General features: G+C 39.8%; 3 protein-coding genes across 6 annotated transcripts in view; 2 read left to right on the forward strand and 1 right to left on the reverse strand.

The window, feature by feature from the left end:
• The first annotated feature begins 442 nt into the window (after positions 1 to 442).
• On the forward strand, positions 443 to 10670 carry LOC139940436 (aspartate aminotransferase, cytoplasmic-like). The gene is made up of 9 exons (XM_071936680.1): positions 443 to 685; positions 2782 to 2963; positions 3505 to 3613; positions 4764 to 4876; positions 5789 to 5893; positions 6052 to 6202; positions 6719 to 6884; positions 7511 to 7653; positions 8234 to 10670. Exons 1-9 carry the CDS (start codon positions 532 to 534, stop codon positions 8386 to 8388), a joined length of 1278 nt encoding a protein of 425 aa, XP_071792781.1. The 5' UTR covers positions 443 to 531; the 3' UTR covers positions 8389 to 10670.
• Positions 10671 to 11554: 884 nt separating this feature from the next.
• LOC139940800 (5-hydroxytryptamine receptor 2C-like) lies at positions 11555 to 12706 on the forward strand. The gene has a single exon (XM_071937180.1). It carries the CDS (start codon positions 11555 to 11557, stop codon positions 12704 to 12706), a length of 1152 nt encoding a protein of 383 aa, XP_071793281.1.
• A 1568-nt stretch (positions 12707 to 14274) lies between these two features.
• Positions 14275 to 18778, reverse strand: part of LOC139940724 (delta-1-pyrroline-5-carboxylate synthase-like) — a 33477-nt gene continuing 28973 nt past the window's right edge. For all 4 annotated transcript variants that reach the window (XM_071937089.1, XM_071937088.1, XM_071937091.1 and 1 more), the window contains exons 14-15: positions 17224 to 17319; positions 14275 to 16290 (exon numbers count right to left, since the gene is read on the reverse strand). In XM_071937089.1, the coding sequence (XP_071793190.1) occupies positions 16121 to 16290; positions 17224 to 17319 (266 nt within the window). In that variant the 3' untranslated portion in view covers positions 14275 to 16120. The remainder of the gene's footprint in view (positions 16291 to 17223; positions 17320 to 18778) is intronic.

Here is an 18778-nt window from a genome sequence, read left to right on the forward strand (position 1 = left end):
ATTTTTTGGTGTAGGGGTCGACAAAATACAAACAACTCTTGATTGACTTCTTTTCAGTGTTATTTTATTAAAATGTAGATTTATAAAATACAAAAATGTAAATTTTGAATAAAGATTTGCATACTTTTAGAAATTGTAAGTGTAAAATTACCAAATGCAAGCGTTAATGTTTAAACAATTCCCTCGGCTAATCCCCACAATTAAATATAACGGTCGTGAAACGAGGGGTATTGAGACTGGTTCCGGGCTCTTGTCTGTATTTCAATTGGTGTACGTGGAGTACGTGCGAGTTGGGTACCCGCCTCGTCATGCCAGCCGCGTATTTGCTAACTCGTTCTCATAGATAATCGATCTCACCAAGCCTTGTTTAGAAGAATCTTGCTCTATCATAACCCCTGGAATTTTTGCACTCCTCTGGGCTACCACCTCGTACCGGTACAAAAATACAAGTGCCATTGCTCTCCTCCTACCAAGTCTCTCCTCATCACCGCATCCCCAGATCATCTGCCGGTCTAACTCAACTTAAAAACCATGTCAGATTCTCTGGTAAACAGCGATAAAAAACCGCGATTGGCTCCATCGAGGTTTAGTGATGTTTCACAAGCTGCACCAATCCCTGTCTTTGCGCTGACAGCTGCATTCAAAGAGGACAAAAACCCTGTCAAGTACAACTTGGGAGTTGGAGGTAAACTTAAATTGTAAAACTAAAAAAGACAATTGTAATGTAAATGATAATCTCATTCTCAGTTCTACTTTCTACTCTAGTCTACTTCTTGTCCTTACTTCACGTTATACTAAGTAAATACATAACTTAGAATTAGACCAGTAACTGGGGCTCTGTACTCGTGCCACCACTTTTTATCTTATTTTTACCAAAAAAAGGAAATCTAATTTTGAGTTTCTAACTATATCGTAGGAGGTCCTGTTTTCGAGGTGTCCCTATTATCGTTGCAAATCTTTTACCTCTCTGTGCGCGATGTAAACAGTCTCTTGATAAAAATTGTGTGGTTTTATATGCTAAGCAAAGAGTCTCCTCTTCTTTGACCAAAACTTAGAAACAGTACACGCAAGGCTCCACTGGTCATTTGCACTTGTAAATGCAAAAAGTTTGGTATTTTAGGCATTTCTACAAGGTACAAAAATATGCCATAACGTTGAGGCCATATAAAAATATTTGCCCACCGAAAAAGTTTCATCAAACGCTATTTCAATTCACAATTCGTGATGATCAAAATCATGTGACAGAATGTTTTGCTGAGCATTCTTGAAAAAAATACCGAGGCTTAAAGAAGCCATGTGCCTTATATCATTTTCTAACATTTTTGGAGATTTTTATTTTGTAACCCTCGTATCAATACTATTATTTATATCAAAATTTAAACATCAGATTGTTGATTCAATTATCACTGTTTATTTATACGTTTTATTATAAATATTAAGAAAAAAATAGAAACAAAATAAATAGAAATCAGATTGTGAAGCCAGTAATTATTCACTCTTTTTATACTTTAAAAAAAAAAAGTTATTGTTTGCAAGTTACCATGGTAATTTTAAAAATTTAATAAAAATATATTTTGAATAAAATGAAGGCAACTGCTGGCTATACAGTCATACACAGAATCTCAAAGAACACTTGTAGTCACTGCAGATTTTTCTTCCATGTATGGCTTCACCGGGAAACCATACTTTCTCGTTTGCCGTGAAAACAGGAAAAACTCAAAACAAATGGGGCCAGTTGAAGTCATCCAAGATCGGTGTGTGGTGTGAACATTTCAATGTCCATCAAGTTTTAATACATGTTTGCATACTTCGTATTAACAAATGAAGATAATTAGGGCATCGGTTGATATATGGCATCATTATTTTTTCCCAATTCAAATAAAAAGGCATAATAGCGTGATAACTGGTAAGCAGAGGATATAATAATATTGGGCCTAACAATACATTAAGGGATTTAAGTTAACAAATGAAAAGTGGTGGAACTGGAAGGATACAGAAAGTTTTCGTTTTCCTCCACTAAAACTTGGGATGATTTTTGTAAAGGTGTTATTTAGTAGTCAGATAGAAACGCGAATTGAAATCTAAAAAGAGAAAAAGCGATGCCTATATTTTAGTTTTACCATGGAGTTTACGACATACACTGATAATGACTGATGATCAATTACAACCTGCACAATCAAAAGTTCATTATGCAGGTACCGACCTACACAATATTATAGGCTGTGTGTGTGTGTGTGAGTAGACGCAGGCAGTAAACAGGTACAGGGTGTCAAATTTCCACTTTTAAACTTTGAACTCATCCCTGGAAATATGCTGGTGGTATATCATTGTCTGGTTTTGCATTCAAATCAAAGTGAGTATGGGTGGTACTTAGTGGGTGGGTATACATCAGGCCTGGAATTTCACAGAGGCCACGAAGGCATGGCCTTCGTTGCCCTTGTCTTGGCCTTGGTGCCCTTTCAAAAATTCCCATAGACTTTAAGATTTCCCAATGGAAGTGTCCTTTTCAAAATGAAAATGGCCTTGCCCTCTCAAAGATGAAATTTCAGGCCTGATACATCGAACCTTGTACAGTAATGACAGAGAGTACATTATCTGCCGGTTTCCCACACACAGATATCTGGATTCTGATCTAGACAGTCGAGTGCTGGGAAATGTAAATTTGTATTGGAACTTTGCAAAGGGTACCCCAGCAAAAGCACAACTACCAAGGCCTGGTTATTCATTCATAACAAAAGATTAAAATATTGACCTGATTGTTGCAAACTTTTTGTATCTTAGCTTATCGTACAGATGAGAATGAACCGTGGGTTCTGCCGGTCGTTAAAGATGTTGAGAAGCAGATGGCCAATGATGAGACACTCAATCATGAGTACCTCCCCGTCATAGGGTTAGGGGACTTCACGACTGCCGCAACCAAGTTGCTTCTGGGTGAAGACAGCCCTGCCATCCTGGAAAACAGGGTGAGTACAAGGAACAATTTCATCCAGCCATTTTTGCATAGCAAGACATTACTTAAAGGAGCATTATAGAACTGGTTTTGCTAGCAGTGTAAGCACTTCATGTAATCCGACATATATACATTAACTGACAAACCTGTAGAAGTTTGAGATCGATCGACCATCTGGGTTACGAGAGAACAGTGAAAAACCGATTTCAAATGTTGCATAGCATTGATGCCAAAAATGAATAAAACGCTCCCTGAGCGATAAACGCGAAATTAGATTATTTATTTCTCATCAAATATGAAATTTCAGACAGAAATATTTCAAGGGATGTTTTCTACCGTCATCATCATTAGACCCACTGCACAATGCGCAGTGCACTTGCGCACGCTTCCATTTTGGGGGTTAAAACATGCCAGAAGAATGGTACAGGTGTTAACCCGCACATTGGTGCATAAACACGCTTACCATCCTTTTGTGCAAATTTCGGTCTATACCCTGCAGATGGCCAATATGAATGTTTGCGTGTGAGCTTAATCAAGTTTTGTTTTGCTTCCAGGCATTTGGCGTTCAGACGTTGAGTGGTACGGGGGCGTTACGTCTTGGTTTGGAGTTTCTCATCGAACACTGCAAATGTACGGCAGCCTATGCTTCGGACCCTACCTGGGGTAAGTACACAACCCAAATTAGCAGTCGGCTTTATTAAGCAAGTTTGAAACTGTCGTCACCCAATCTCCTGGTCTGGAATTGCTCAGTGGTTAACCTAGGCCTAACTTGTACAAGCTGCTTAAGCCCAAAAGTAGCTAAGCAAAGCAAAATATACTGACCAGACAAATCACCTGCATACCATTTGTGACCAGTATAAATCCATGTTATTATAGGCCTATTGCTCTCACTTCTCTCATTAGCAAGACCTTGGAGAAACTTTTATCTACTGTGGTTAAAGATCATTAACAATTTAATTTGTTCCTGTTCGAACAAGCAGCATGGTTTTGTTCCTCACAAATCTTGTGTCACTTATCTTATGAATGTTTATCATTCATGGGCTACCACTTTAGATCAGCTCAGTCCCCCAAGGATTGATGCAGTTTTTGTTTTTTAATTTAAATTAATTTATCGTGCAATTCGTTCCTGTTTAGATTTAAGCTCCCTCCAACATGTCATTGATGAGCTGAGTACTTTGAGTGTCTCCAATGGTATGACATTCAAACCCTACAAAGTCCGAAATCATGCATGGCTGTTTTTCGCAAACGCTCTTTTTTCACCTGCATACACTCTTTCGGGTTTTCCGTGCGACCCACATCCGCTGTCACATACCTTGGAGTCACTCTGAATGCTCAGCTCTCTTGGAATAACCATGTTAAAAATGTTGTTTCAAGTGCCAATAGAACTTTGGGTCTCTTTAAGACGTTTGCTTTCAATTATTCTGTTTCAGCTAAGTTCTGTCTGTATAAATCTCTAGTCATTATTTTAGAATATGGCATGCCAGTATGGCTCCCTCCTACATCTCTCCAGACTCTGGCCCACGAATGGGTACAAAAACGCGCAACTTTGCTGTCCGTATATTCGTGATATTCTTTCTTATTTGTATTAACTTTTTAATATTTCCTATATTTTCCTGCTTTAGGGAGGTGACGCTTTCTTGCTCTGTGTGTTTGGCCAGCCGCTTGGGCATTTATTTTGTGTGGTCCACCTTTTTATTTATGTGCTTTAACCCGTTCACTTGTGCAATAGTGATGCAAATAGTGCAATACATAATGGTAAAACTCTGTTGATTAGAAAAAACATGTTTTCTTGATTTATTTTTGTTTATCTAAGGTAACCATAACAACATCTTCAACAAGCTGAAGTATCCAAATGTGCGCAAGTATCGCTACTGGCATGCCGGGACCAAAGGCTTGGACATCGATGGTATGCTAGAGGACCTGGAGGTAAAGTAATGAGACTCATAGTCAGTGGCATGGTTTGCTTGTGCGTAAAGCGTTCGCCTCTCACCGAGGTGACCCCGGTTCGATTCCCTGCCAGGGCCATATGTGAGTTGAGTTGTGCGTTGGTTCTCTGCCACGCCACAAGGGTTTTCCAGACCATCCGGCTTTCCTAATCAAACGCTATCGATCTTGGCTGTGCTCTGTGGTCATAATGGGTTGATATGGCTGGCAGCCAAAGGCGCCCTTGCATGCCTGCTTCTCGAACATGTTATAGCCGCGTCTTTCGCAATTCAGCTCTTAGCTGTGAGTAAGGATGATTAGCCCCCCAAAGTTATTATTAATTATTATAGTTTGTTTTATTTACTGTATAATTGTGTGTCCAGTGGCCATGGGTGCTGTTCACTGTTATTTGTAAATACTACAGTGAAGTCCTAGTCTGTTTGTTTGTTTGTTTGTTTGTTTGTTTGTTTGTTTGTTTAGATAGACGAGCTTCCCGTCAAAGAAACTCCTTAAAGTCCAACAAGGGGATATAGACCTAGCAACAGCCAATCTCTCTCATACAAACATTTCTGCAGATTTTAAACACAGTCACAACCTTACGCTAGAAGTATACAGATTTTTGAAGAGGGGAATCTGGCATAAGTTTGTTCCCAACCCCTAAAAAATGTACGAGACATGACACCCCTCTTAGATATGTGGAATAGTCCAATCTAGGATATCAATGACCTTGACTCCCTAGGGCATCTCACTTAGGAATAAAAACAGTGAAATAGTGGATTGTGTCTTCATTTGAGGGTATGAAGTACATACAACCTTGGTCAGACACAGGTTTGTATCAGACCAACTACTCTCTGTGAGCTTATTTTGGACATCTTTGATAGATTTTTTATATTTTTTATTGTAATTATTTCATAGAATGCTCCGGAGAATGCACTGATAATGTTGCACGCCTGTGCCCATAATCCAACCGGAGTAGACCCAACGCAAGAACAATGGAAGAAGATTGCTGAAGTGATGATGGTGAGTTTTTTAAATTCAATGTTTTCACTGCTTCGATGACATCAGACCTTCATTAAAGTGGTTCATTGTATTATGCCCCCTCCCCCCCCCCCAAACAAAATCCCACACCAGTGCTGTTATTTTAAAAATGTCTCCACCATTTGATTTTGTTTGTGCAGAGGAAACAATTGTTTCCATTCTTCGATTGTGCTTATACTGGCTTTGCAACTGGTGATCTTGAGCGGGACCGTTGGGCTGTGACGTATTTCGTCAGTTTGGGGATGGAAATATTCGCAAGCATGTCATTCGCCAAGAACTTTGGTCTCTATAGTAAGTAGCGTTTTCTATTGCTGATCTGTATTTGTAACTTTTATTGTAGTTTTGCTGTAAGCTTTTATGACTGGGTAGATTAAAGTAAGAGCTGGACCAAATTTTATGGACTGGGTTAACTGACTTGATAAACTAACTCGGTTACCTGACTAGATTAACTAACTGGACTACCTGACAAGATTAACTTACTGGATTACCTGACTGGATTAACTAACTGGACTACCTGACTAGTTTAACTAACTGGATTACCTGACTGGATTAACTAACTGCATAACCTGACTGGATTAGCTGCATTGAGTGACTGAATTACCTGACAGATTAATCGCCTTGGTTACGGTAACCTGAATTGGGTTAACTAACTAGGTTTTCTGTTTAAATTAACTAACTTGACTGCCTTAACGGATTAGTAACTGGATTACCTGACTGGATTAACTAACTAGTGGATAGTCTAAATAGAATAACTACCTAGGTTACCTGACTGGGTCACTTATTAAAAGAAATTGTTTTATCTTGAAGATGAGCGTGTTGGAAATCTTGTCGTAGTCGTCAACAACACAGACACAAAGAACCCCATCATTTCACAGATGACGAGAACTGTCAGAGTCATGTGGTCCAATCCACCCAATCACGGCGCTCGTATTGTCAGCACGGTGTTGAATAACCCTACTCTTTATGCACAGTGGTGAGTACAAGAGATTTATTTTGATGTTCAATTCAACTTAGAACTTTGAGAAAAATGTGATAACATTTAAATTGGTGACAAGCCACAAATGAATCGACACAGAACTTCAGAAACAAGAGGCATTACGTGGTTGAGTATGTATATTTGGTTTGGGGTAAGCTAGTCTTATATGGGATTCATTCGTTCATTCAGTCGATGCAGAGCATCGTGCATGGGATGATTGCCCTCCAAACACGTTGGTTCTCCATTGCTGTACGCAGCTCTTCCCGTCGCAGGCCAGAGTCCCGGCACAAGGTGTCCACATAGGTTGTTTGTGGTTTGCCACGGGAACAGAGACACTAAGAAGGGGTCCATAGCACCAGCCTGCTCACTGCCAGCCTTTGATTTCACAAAACTCTTCCTAACTTAAGACTAATCTTAGGACTTAGGACAACCCTGCACTGTAGCATGCAGACCTTAAGATTAATCCTAAGTTAGGACGAGTAAGTCCTAACTACTCGAGATAAGACGAGTCCTAACTCTTTGTGAAATCCACCCCTGCTCAGTTAAAACAGTCAAAAGGTTCCAAAAACCAAAGCTAAACTTTGCCTTTAAAGTCAAGCGCTTTTCTTTCTTTGCACCTGAAGGAAAGACCACATTAAGACGATGGCGACCCGCATCTTTGAGATGAGGCAGGCCTTGTACCAGAGACTTCAGACTCTTGGAACCCCTGGAACTTGGAACCACATCGTCGACCAGATTGGCATGTTCAGCTACACTGGACTCGGACGTAAGTCAAAAAATGAAAATAAAAGAGTACGCCAGTTATCACCAACTTCGTTGTAGAGCGCCAGCCGGAGGCCAAATGTTCTAGTCCCACTCTAATAATATCAAAGTCTTGTATAGCGCATCTACCAAACAAGGTACTCAAGGGGCTGAGTATACACAAACTTTCAGTTAGATATGTTACTACAGCGATGAATTCTGAGACCCAATTATTTAGCACCTTCTAAGGGTTTACAAGGTGCTACGGCGTATACAGAAGCCACAGCCAGGAACACCGGGGCGAACCCCTTCTCTTTTCGATATGTGCACTGGGTTCTTTTACATGCGTTATACAACACATGGGACCAATGGCTTTACGTCCCTTCCAAAGGGCGAAGCAAGTGTCTTGCTTAAGGACACAAGTGTCACGGCTGGGGATTCGAACCCACACTCTGCTGATCAGAAAACACCAGAGTTTGAATTTGGTGCTCTTAACCGCTCGGCCACGACACTTTCACAAATGTTCAACCATAAATATTTTTAAAATTTACCCAGCCAGTTTCCTTTGTGGTTTATTAATTTTCTTTATTTATGTGTGTGTGTAGCCAACCAGGTTGATTTCTTGAGGAATAAGCACCATGTATACATCATGAAGTCTGGTCGTGTCAACATGTGCGCCATCACTACGTCCAATGTGGACTACATCGCCAAGGCGATCCACGAGGCAGTGTCAACAGTGTGCGAGGACCCCAAGCTGTAAGCCCCGAAAACGCCAACGAGGGGCACAGAAAAATGTCAAAGCTATGCCTCAAACTTCAGAAAGGTCTTATTAGCTATTGATGTTTTATCATGACACAGCCAGTTTGATATTTGGTGTACAATGAAAGTTGGGTCATAGATTGGTCAATGTATTGCTGATTTATTGCCAAAAATTATCAAGAAAGATATGATAACAGTCACTTATGAAAGCTGAATATAGTGTTTATTTGTTGAGAAAACAGCAAAAAGCTGTGCCCGGTATTTCACTAAGACAAAGATGCTATGGACGGTTGCTATTAATAAAACTGACCATGTAATCAAGTTATCAAGTAGTTTGATCAACATGCCTTGAAACAACCCTCGGTACCCATAGCAATTACTGTGGTGCCTGCAGCCAAATTCACGAAACGCTAAGATTAATCCTATCTAGAGTTAGGACAAGTAACTCGATCCTAAAATTAGAACGAGTAACTCGATCCTAAGTTAGGACGAGTAACTCGATCCTAAAGTTAGAACGAGTAACTCGATCCTAAGTTAGGACGAGTAACTCGATCTTAAAGTTAGAATGAGTAGCTCAATCCTAAAGTTAGAACAAGTAACTCAATCCTAAAGTTAGAACGAGTAACTCGATCCTAAGTTAGGGCGAGTAACTTGATCTTAAAGTAAGAATGAGTAACTCAATCCTAAAGTTAGAACGAGTAACTCGATCCTAAAGTTAGGACGAGTAACTCGATCCTAAAGTTAGAACGAGTAACTCGATCCTAAAGTTAGGACGAGTAACTCGATCCTAAAGTTAGAACGAGTAACTCGATCCTAAGTTAGGACGAGTAACTCGATCCTAAGTTAGGACGAGGAGGCAAATTGCTGTGCCCTTCAAAAGCAAAGGTTAAGGCCTGGATACATTTTAATAATAGCAATAATTTTTTTATGTAACCCTACTTATTAAGTATGAAATGATAATCCACAAACATAACATCCTCATCTGATCTGGAAATTTTAAGTGAAGTTTTTATTCAGTTTAAATCAAATGGAGATCATACATGACATATAATAATAAAGACGATCAGAGCATACTGATCGAAACGTCGAGTTGAAACCAACGGTTCTTTTCAGAACCACCCCAACTCATTAGAGATAGTCATTACTTGGTGTTACCGCAAACTTTCTATATATAATAAATAACTTGTTTGTTTATCAACAGTTTGTATGCCAGTATGTATCAGTTAAAACAATCGTCAAGAAAGTTTCATTTAAGCCAAAGAAAACTGAACTATTTGTCTCGCTTGTGTGCTGTGTACACCTGAAAATGATGTGTATAGAAAACACAATATACAAAAATATAGTCTAAACTCCATTGTTCATTAAAGGTAGAGTCATAGATTGTTTTTTGTTCATTCCAATGTAGTTAAGACTGCCTCGTGCATATTCAAAGTAAACCATTGCATACATTAAAAATGATGTGAATTATTAAAATGAAAATATATTAAAGACACTGGACACCTTTGGTAATTGTCAAAGACCAGTATTATCACTTGGTGTATCTCAAAATATGCATAAAATAACAAACATGTGAAAATTTTAAGTCAAATATCTGGAAGATTGCATCATGTGATTTTCAAAGGATTAAAGGCAGTGGACACTATTGGTAATTACTCAAAATAATGATCGGCTTAAAACCTTACTGGGTAATGATCAATAGAGAGTTGTTGATGGTATAAAACATTGTGAGAGAAACGACTCCCTCTGAAGTGACGTAGTTTTCGAGAAAGAGGTAGTTTTCAACAAATTTGATTTCAAGACCTCAAGTTAAGAATTTGAGATCTCGAAATCAAGGATCTGAAAGCACACAACTTCGTGTGACAAGGGTGTTTTTTCTTTCATAGTTATCTCGCAAATCCGATGACCAATCAAGCTCAAATTTTCACAGGTTTGTTACTTTTATGTTGAGATACACCAAAGTGAGGAGACTGGTCTTTGACAATTACTAATAGTGTCCATTGTCTTTAAAACCGGTGTTTAAATATATTAAACAGTTTGCTACTTTTAATCTTGTAAAGGTTTACAGCTAGACAGATATTGAAAAAAATATGGAAGTTTGAAACGTGTAATTTTCAAAGGATTAAACATAATGTATCTGAAATTGAATTATTGCAGTGATTTTAATTTCAATAACCTATGAAAACTTAACTGTAGGGTTTATGTGAATTTAATTAATTTAATAAAATAAAATGATTCACTGTTCTTATACAGTGTTGTATCACACCCAATGGCCGTCACAAAGCAATCGTTATATTAGAATAAGTTTCTTTTCATCTTTTATTTAATTTTTTTAATATTTCATACAGCATCCATAGCTTAAGGATCAGAAAAAAAAAACAGATAAAATATGGGGTCATTAAACAAGCAGTTGTAAAAACAAGTTTGATTTTCCTTCAAAATTTGACACATGGACGAGGTCGACCTTCCACACGGATGTTTTTCAGAATGATTGATCACCTGCTCCACCACGTCACATCTCCACTGATTACGTACAATCCAATTTTACTGTTATGAAAGGTTCAATCCAAATTGAACATCCCTTCCTTGCGAAGAAAAGTTAATCAAGAGTTCTAAAGTTGTTTTTTTGAAGGGTGCTCAAACCCCATGTGACTAAAACTGAGAAGAATACACACTTTTTACGCAATTCTTTTATAACTCTTCAAAGTTTTAAGGAAATGTTATGTAACTTTCTCATGTCTAGAGGTGACCAGTGTGGGGTCCAGGGGACAAAGCCCAAGGGGTGACCGGTGGGGGTCCAAACACTGGGGACGAAGCACCATGGGTGACTAGGGGGGGGGGGGTCCAGGGGGAAAAGCCCTAGGGGGCGAAGCACCAAAACGATTGGTTTTCAGAATGATTGATCCCACTGTGATCACCTGCTCCACCACGTCACGTCTGCTGTTTAACTTCCTCCAATCAGAACCATTCGACTAATTGGAAAGGCGAAGCTTTGACATGTTTTTGTCAAGTCATGTTCTTAACAATAAACAAATATTCTAGGCACTCCAGCCTACGTCATCAAAATATTGTTTACGCTATGAAAATATAGCATAAAAAGAGATGTTTTGATTTTACTTTACAAGAGTCATCAGCTTACTTCCTCATCGTGAAAACCGGAGAGGAAAACCATGACCAACTCCAGCCAACTTTCCCAGCAGGGGAACCTGAGCAGCGTCAACGGCCAACCCCAAGTTCCTTGGAATCAACTGAGCATGATCGTCGTCATGATCTTTGGCACTGTGGGGAAAGCTCTCTGCTGCTTTGCCGTTGTCAGATTCAAGTTCCTCCGAACTGTACCAAATTATTTCATAACCTCCTTAGCCGTTTCTGACTTGTACACGTGTTCGGTGGTAATGCCCCTCTCAGTCTACACCAGCTTTAATCAACATCTGTGGTACCTCGGAAACACCCTGTGTTATATATGGTTCATGTCTCAATTTGTGACCCTAGTCTCTTCGATCTTGACTCTAGGGGCTATATCCACTGACCGCCTTCTATCAATAGTGAAGCCCGTCTCGTACTCAAAAGTACGCAAGCGTTTCGCCATTTGCACTATTGTAGGGGTGGGGCTCATTTCTGGTATGGTGTTCGTCATTTTTTCAGACACCCAACTGTTGATAAACAACAGATGTGGCCATAATCCGAGAGATGGTGCTTCCAAAATAGTCGTCTGTTTCATCATCTTCTGGATACCACTCTTCGCTGTTATTGCCATCAACTTAGGAATTGCTAAGGTAACTTGCCAGCTCAAACGAATTATCAAAGGGCCTGTGAGGAGTAATAAGATATCACCCGAGGCAGTACCGACACATACACAGAAGAAGACTACAGTTACAACCGTATCAAAAAGTAATACTGTCGGTCATCCTGGGTGCAGTCATTGGGGTGCTCCATCATCTATCAACCCGATTCCACCATCTTATGAACTGGACTTAGATCAGACCCGCCCAAACACCATCAAAGGAACCAGTGCCGCCAAGAAGAACAAGTTGTTGAATCGCCAGCAAGATGACGCATTGACTGCCAGCAAGAGAAGATCTTACATTGTGGTTACTGTGGTCATCTTATCATTCACACTATTCTGGTTGCCTTTTTTCTTCATGACTGTTCACTCAGTTGTTTGCCCCGAATGCTACCAAACCCCGACAGCCGCTTTCTTCTTAGCAGAGAGTCGCTGGCTTGGTTACTTAAACTCCACGATCAATCCAGTTATATACGCTTTGATCAAAAGAGATTACAGAAGAGCTTTGAAGTTACTTGTAAAACGTCGGCCTGCTTGAGGTCTCGTCTATGGAAGGTTGGTGGAAGAGCTGTCTGTAGGAAGAAGTTAGGGGGCTAGCTATAGGGGGTCCAACTTTGAACTGGGGTGGGGCAGACGGGGGTCGAACTTTAAACATGGGGTGTGGCAGACGGGGGGTCAAACTTTGAACATTGGGTGGGGCAGACAGGGGGTCAAACTTTGAACTTGGGTGGGGCAGACGGCGGGCCAAGTATTACTGACGCAGATTACAAAATGGAGGCCATGAAAAAACCAAGTGGCTGTTAGCTGGATTGAATACAACTTTTATTCTATACAGTGCTCACAAGAAAACATTGCATTAATTAATTTGTTCACCCATAACCATTTGATCGAGGTCGAGTTGCTTTTATTTACACCAAATTCAAAACCTCATTCTTAGACAAACCGACCCACCAATAAGCAACAAACCTAATGTAATATTTCAGTGCAAAAAAATAGTTAATGGCCTGTCGTTTCGAAGCCTAGCTACTTGGAGGCTACACAATCCCCCAAAACCCAAAACATTGTTTAATACCCTGATAAGGTTGAAACGTCGGAACATTTTCCCTCAGTGCTATTGGTTGGTAAGCAGTTTGCAACAGCTAATTCTACTTTCTGGTAACATTTCAGTCTCACACTGAATTATGTGTAGTATACAACTTGTCTGCATCTATATGCATGCCAAACAAGGTTTTTTTAAATATTTATTTATAGTGCAGCATTCTCTTAATGGTTTAAACACACATTAAGCAAAATATAGTTTATATTTTAGCAAAGTTTTTCGTTTTCTCAACACCAAGATTAAAAATAAATCTTGACACTTCTGCACAGTAAAGTAAGCAAAAATGGCAAAGAAAAATAGAAGCTTAATACCTACGAAAATGAAATGAAGGGGGCGGGGGGGGGGGGGGGGAAACGATTTTTTTTAAAAGAAAAGCACAAGTAAAATTGCAGATGTGGCCAAACTTTTAAAGTCGTAATAAATTCTTGTAAAACAATTTAGGAACCATAGAAAAACAAATTCAAGTACAGACTCAGAGAAATAATATGAGTTCCTTATTTGTGCGCCTTAAATAATGAAAGATAAAAAATAAGAATGATACATCTCTAAAAAGTATCTTCAAAAATATTTTTAAGATCTCAATGAAAAAATAAAGCTATGCCTTTCCTAAATACCGAATACCGAAACAACCTTGGCACAAAGACCATTTATTAACTAAACAAATATTAAACCCAACAGTTTTCTAAAAAACTACATTGTTTTAGCGTGTGAAGAGTACAAAATATGCATGAGAAGTTACACGGTTCATGTACACCTTGAACCCCAGCAGGGTGGATTATTATAATTATTATTCATAAATACCACAGACAGTTTATCAATTCTGATTGGTCGAGAGGGCATCACAAAAGGTTGTTTGAATGGATGATATTACACCAGTAAAAAGTGTTGAAACATGGGCATGACACGCGAGCTCGCACCTGTGCTTATAAGACAGTTTCTTCATTCCTATTGGTCAAGAGCAACAGCCGGGACAGTTGTGCCACATCACGCGATATGCGCGACGCGCACAGCAATCTCCTTATAAGGAGTTGTTTACCCCGAGGGCCTTACCATTTCATAGCTGGAGGGGTGTTGTGTTGTTGAAAGAAATCATTGAACAATTAAAATTGTTGCATTTATTTTACCTTTTTTTACCAAAAAGTGTTGATGTTTTTTGTCCGAAAAGGTATTTATGAATGGGAATCAAAGTGTGTTGTATCGGTTTTTACCTAGTGGTTTAAACCACTCATTGAAAACCTCTTCACCACACATTGATTCCCTTAATAAAGCCATTTGAATGTTAAGCAAACTAATCTAAGCAATAACCAGTCTAGACAGCATAACAGCTCGGGTTGCCCATTTCTGCTGATCAACTTATCTGCATAAGAGCCGACGAATGTGTGAAGCTAGAACCACTACTAAATTTGGCAGCTTAAGCTAACACACTCTGTTAAACCTATCTTACACATAAAACATTTGAAGCAGAGCAGTTTTGGCAACTTAATTAATAATTGATAGCACATTTTATGAGCGTCCCAAAAAACTTCTATGAGCGTCCCAGGAAAACAGCCCTACATTGGGCGGCCTATTCTATCGATACCTCTCGTCACTAACACCTGGGTGGAAAGTACTGAAAAACAACGCTGATTAACCCTTTTACTTTTTCCTTCATAAGTAGGAACAAACATAGTCTGAATTCAAGGCTCAAGAATGACGCCAGACAATCCATTTACGCTACGTAATCGAAATGCTTATTGACACTTTATCTCATAATGCCAGCTCAATCCCTTCATCTATGTACAAGTATACAAATATTGACTGCAATTAGCAGTCACAAGGTGATCTCTAGAGTGTTCCATTGTCCAGAGGCGTCAGGCCCTGCCCATAGGTGTGTTTGATTAGCTTCCTCATGGTGACCTCGGTGTGCTGATCTGAGTGAGCCCCTGACATGAGCTAACCAAGCGTAAACTTCCCCCCCCCATTCACACCAATGGCTGCGTTAGAGTAGCTTCCATGGGTCGACCCAAGTATGCTCGTTCCGGTGAGACCCTGACATGAGCTAATCAAGCGCAAACTTGCCCCAGCATTCACACCAATGGCTGTGTTAGAGTAGCTTCCCTGGGTCGACCCAAGTATGCTCATCCGGGGGAGCCCCTGACATGAGCTTATCAAGCGCAAACTTCCCCCAGCATTCACACCAATGGCTGCGTTAGGGTAGCTTCCCTGGGTCAACCCCTGTGTGCTCATCTGGGGGAGCCCCCGACATGAGCTAATGACTCAAACTTCCCCCAGCATCCACACCAAACGGTTGCGTTCTATTAGCTTCCCTGGGTTGACCCTGATGTACTCATCCGGGTGAGCCCCTGACATGAGCTAATGAACGCAAACTTCCCCCAGCATCCACACCAAACGGTTGCGTTCTATTAGCTTCCCTGGGTTGACCCTGATGTACTCATCCGGGTGAGCCCCTGACATAAGCTAATTGAATGCAAACTTCCAAATTCCACATTCTTACCAAATTACTTGTCTTCGGGACAAACAGAGGTCACCAAGAAACGTCAAGTTAATAGTCTCATGTAGTTTTATGGGCTGGTACAGCATTGTCTTGTGACAATGACTCAAAATAACTCATACCAAGTGACATACTTTTAACCAATAGCTTGACACAATCTACTGGTCTTCGGGACAAACAAAAGTCACCAAGACACGTAAAATTAATAGTGTTTTTTTTTACAGGCTGATGCAGCATTGTCTTGTTACAATGACTCGAAATACCTCATACCATGTGACGCACTTTCAACCAATAGCTTGACAGAATCTACGCAAAAGGGTGTTATACATGTAAATCACCTCTACTTATTAATTGTGATGTCATCAGCTAGCTACCGGCAGGATTTCATGGCTGTATTTCTTAGATCCTTCCTCGGCGTACTCCTGCACTGCGTCCCCCGATCCTTCCAAGATCCACTTTGTGGTGAGGAGGCCCTCAACGCCGACTGGCCCTCGAGCGTGGATGCGTGTCGTGCTTATACCCACTTCAGCACCTGAGTTGAAAATAAAAATCCTGTTTACCCTCTCGTCGCCAAATTCTATTGTCCTAACAACCGCTGATGTTCACATTGTTAGGACAACTCAAGCCTGAAGTGTACATTCTCACCCAATAGGCCTCTCTTAAGATTGCATGCATGCATGACGTCACCGATCTAAACCCATACTAAGTACAAACCAGTCAATCCTAATGACAGAGGCTGCACGGATGACCTCATTTTGGGTTGGAATAGTGGCTTCATGCATGGATATTCAGAGAGGCGTATTGTCAATTTAACAAACTCTATTATTACCTTTCATTTTAGAGTATAAAAACAAGAAATGTTGTACTTATTCAATTTCATTCCAAATTGTAAATTTAACATCTATCAATTTCATTCCATTAAGTTAAAAAATCATTGAGATCAGCCAATAAATGTTCAAGTTCTTGATATCTGTTTCCTCAATGTGTGTTCTTTAAACCTTAACAGTTTTATGTACACGACAATATGGCAAGAGAACAAAATATGAAACAATGATTGTGGCTGTTCATAGAGGCAAGAGAATTAAAGGAACACACTACACTGCCTTGGATCGGTCGAGTTGGTATTTGAAAGCGTTTGTAACCGTTTGTTATAAATTGTATATGGGTAGAAAGATGTAAAAGTAGAATACAATGATCCACACAAACATGCCTCGAAATCGCACAGTTTTCCTTTGACCTCGTCGACTAACACTGTCGTCCATTGACATGTACATACAACCGACCATTTAGTTCGCAAAGTAAAAGGAAAACCGTACAATTTCGAGGCAACTTTGTGTGGATCATTGTATTCTACTTTTAAAACATCTTTCTAACCTTATTCATTTTATAACAAATGATACAAATGGTTTTTATAGACCACCGATCCAAGGCAAATAGTGTTTCTTTAACAATCAATGATATTTACCTAGCCCAAATCTGTAGCCGTCTGCAAACCTTGTACTAGCGTTGCGGAAAACACACGCACTGTCTACACCCATCATAAATCTCTGTGCAGTTTGAGCTGAAATGAAAGATTAATAATAATAATAATAATAAGACTTGTAATGCGCACATATCCACCCTGCTGGGTGTTCAAGGCGCAGTAAAACCAAAAATAAAACAAAAACAAAACACAACACAAAGAAAAACAGACACAACAAAATTAGTCATTGAAAACCTGTGACATAAGATAAGTTTTGAGAAGAGACTTGAATTTTGCAGTACAAAGACAAGATCGAAGATTAAGTGGTAGAGAGTTCCAGATGCGTGGCGCGGCTGAAGAAAAAGACCTGTCACCCCATGAGTGTCGAGACTTGGGTTCAATGAGGAGAAGCATAGAACTTGATCGAAGATTCCTTGATGGAGTGTAAACTTGAAGCAGTTCAGAAATATAGTGGGGAGCCTTGCCATTAAGAGCTTTGTGGACAATGAGCATCAGCTTGAAGATGATTCGTTGAGAGATAGGGAGCCAGTGTAGTTGTTTCAGAATGGGGGTGATAGAACAGGATTTTCTAGACAGTGTCACAACGCGGGCAGCAGTATTTTGGAGCCGTTGAAGTCGGGAAATCTGGTTGTTAGGAAGACTGTAGAGAAGAGCATTGCCGTTGTCAAGACGAGAAGTAACAAATGCGTGAATGACCTTTTCAGTGGCACTTTTGTCCAAGTACTTGCGAATCTTACCTATATTCCTGATGTGATATGATGATAAACGAACAATGTTGTTGATGTGTGGCTGAAGTGTCATCGATGAATCAAAAATAACACCTAAGTTCCGAGCTTTCAGCGAGGGAGCTATCCGAGCATCACCGATGGAGATGTATGGCACTGAAACCTTAGTTAACTGTTGACGTGACCCAAATAGAAGGAACTCTGTCTTATCATCATTTAACTTCAGGAAGTTTTGTTGTGTCCAACGTCGAATCTCTTGGATGCATTTCTCAAGTCTTGCAATAGATGCATAGATGCATAGATTGAAACAATGGCTGGAAGTAAGCTTTTCATTCTTATCTTTCGCACTCTCTCCAAAAGGAGAAATCCAGCTGTGATGAGTTGCCAGTCCGATGAAGCCACTAGGGTAGTGGTGAAACACCACTGAGGAATTGAGTTGGTTCTCCATTTTCCATCATAATTTTGGAATTGGTAAAATACACATCTTTACTGAAGATATAATGGACATTCAGAACTAGTACAATACTGGGATCATTAATAAGAGTCGACCTTTTAGACCAACATTCTCAACTCATTAAAGGCAGTGGACATTATTGGTATTTACTCAAAATAATTATTAGCATAAAACCTTACTTGGTAACGAGTGATTGGGAGCTGTTGATAGTATAAGACATTGTGAGAAACGGCTCTCTCTGAAGTAACCTAGTTTTCGAGAAAGAAGTAATTTTCCATGAATTTGATTTCGAGACCTCAGATTCAGAATTTGAGGTCTCGAAATCGAGCATCTGAAAGCACACAACTTCGTGTGACAA

Source organism: Asterias amurensis, chromosome 8 (assembly GCF_032118995.1).
Source record: "Asterias amurensis chromosome 8, ASM3211899v1".
Taxonomy (NCBI): Eukaryota; Metazoa; Echinodermata; class Asteroidea; order Forcipulatida; family Asteriidae; genus Asterias; species Asterias amurensis.

Excerpts from the sequence above, each read along its gene's own strand:
- LOC139940436 (XM_071936680.1), top strand. The coding sequence starts at position 532 with ATGTCAGATTCTCTGGTAAACAGCGATAAAAAACCGCGATTGGCTCCA. Across the intron at positions 6,203-6,718 it reads CAAGAACTTTGGTCTCTATA|ATGAGCGTGTTGGAAATCTT; the intron begins GTAAGTAGCGTT and ends TTTATCTTGAAG. Across the intron at positions 6,885-7,510 it reads CCTACTCTTTATGCACAGTG|GAAAGACCACATTAAGACGA; the intron begins GTGAGTACAAGA and ends TTGCACCTGAAG.
- LOC139940800 (XM_071937180.1), top strand. The coding sequence starts at position 11,555 with ATGACCAACTCCAGCCAACTTTCCCAGCAGGGGAACCTGAGCAGCGTC.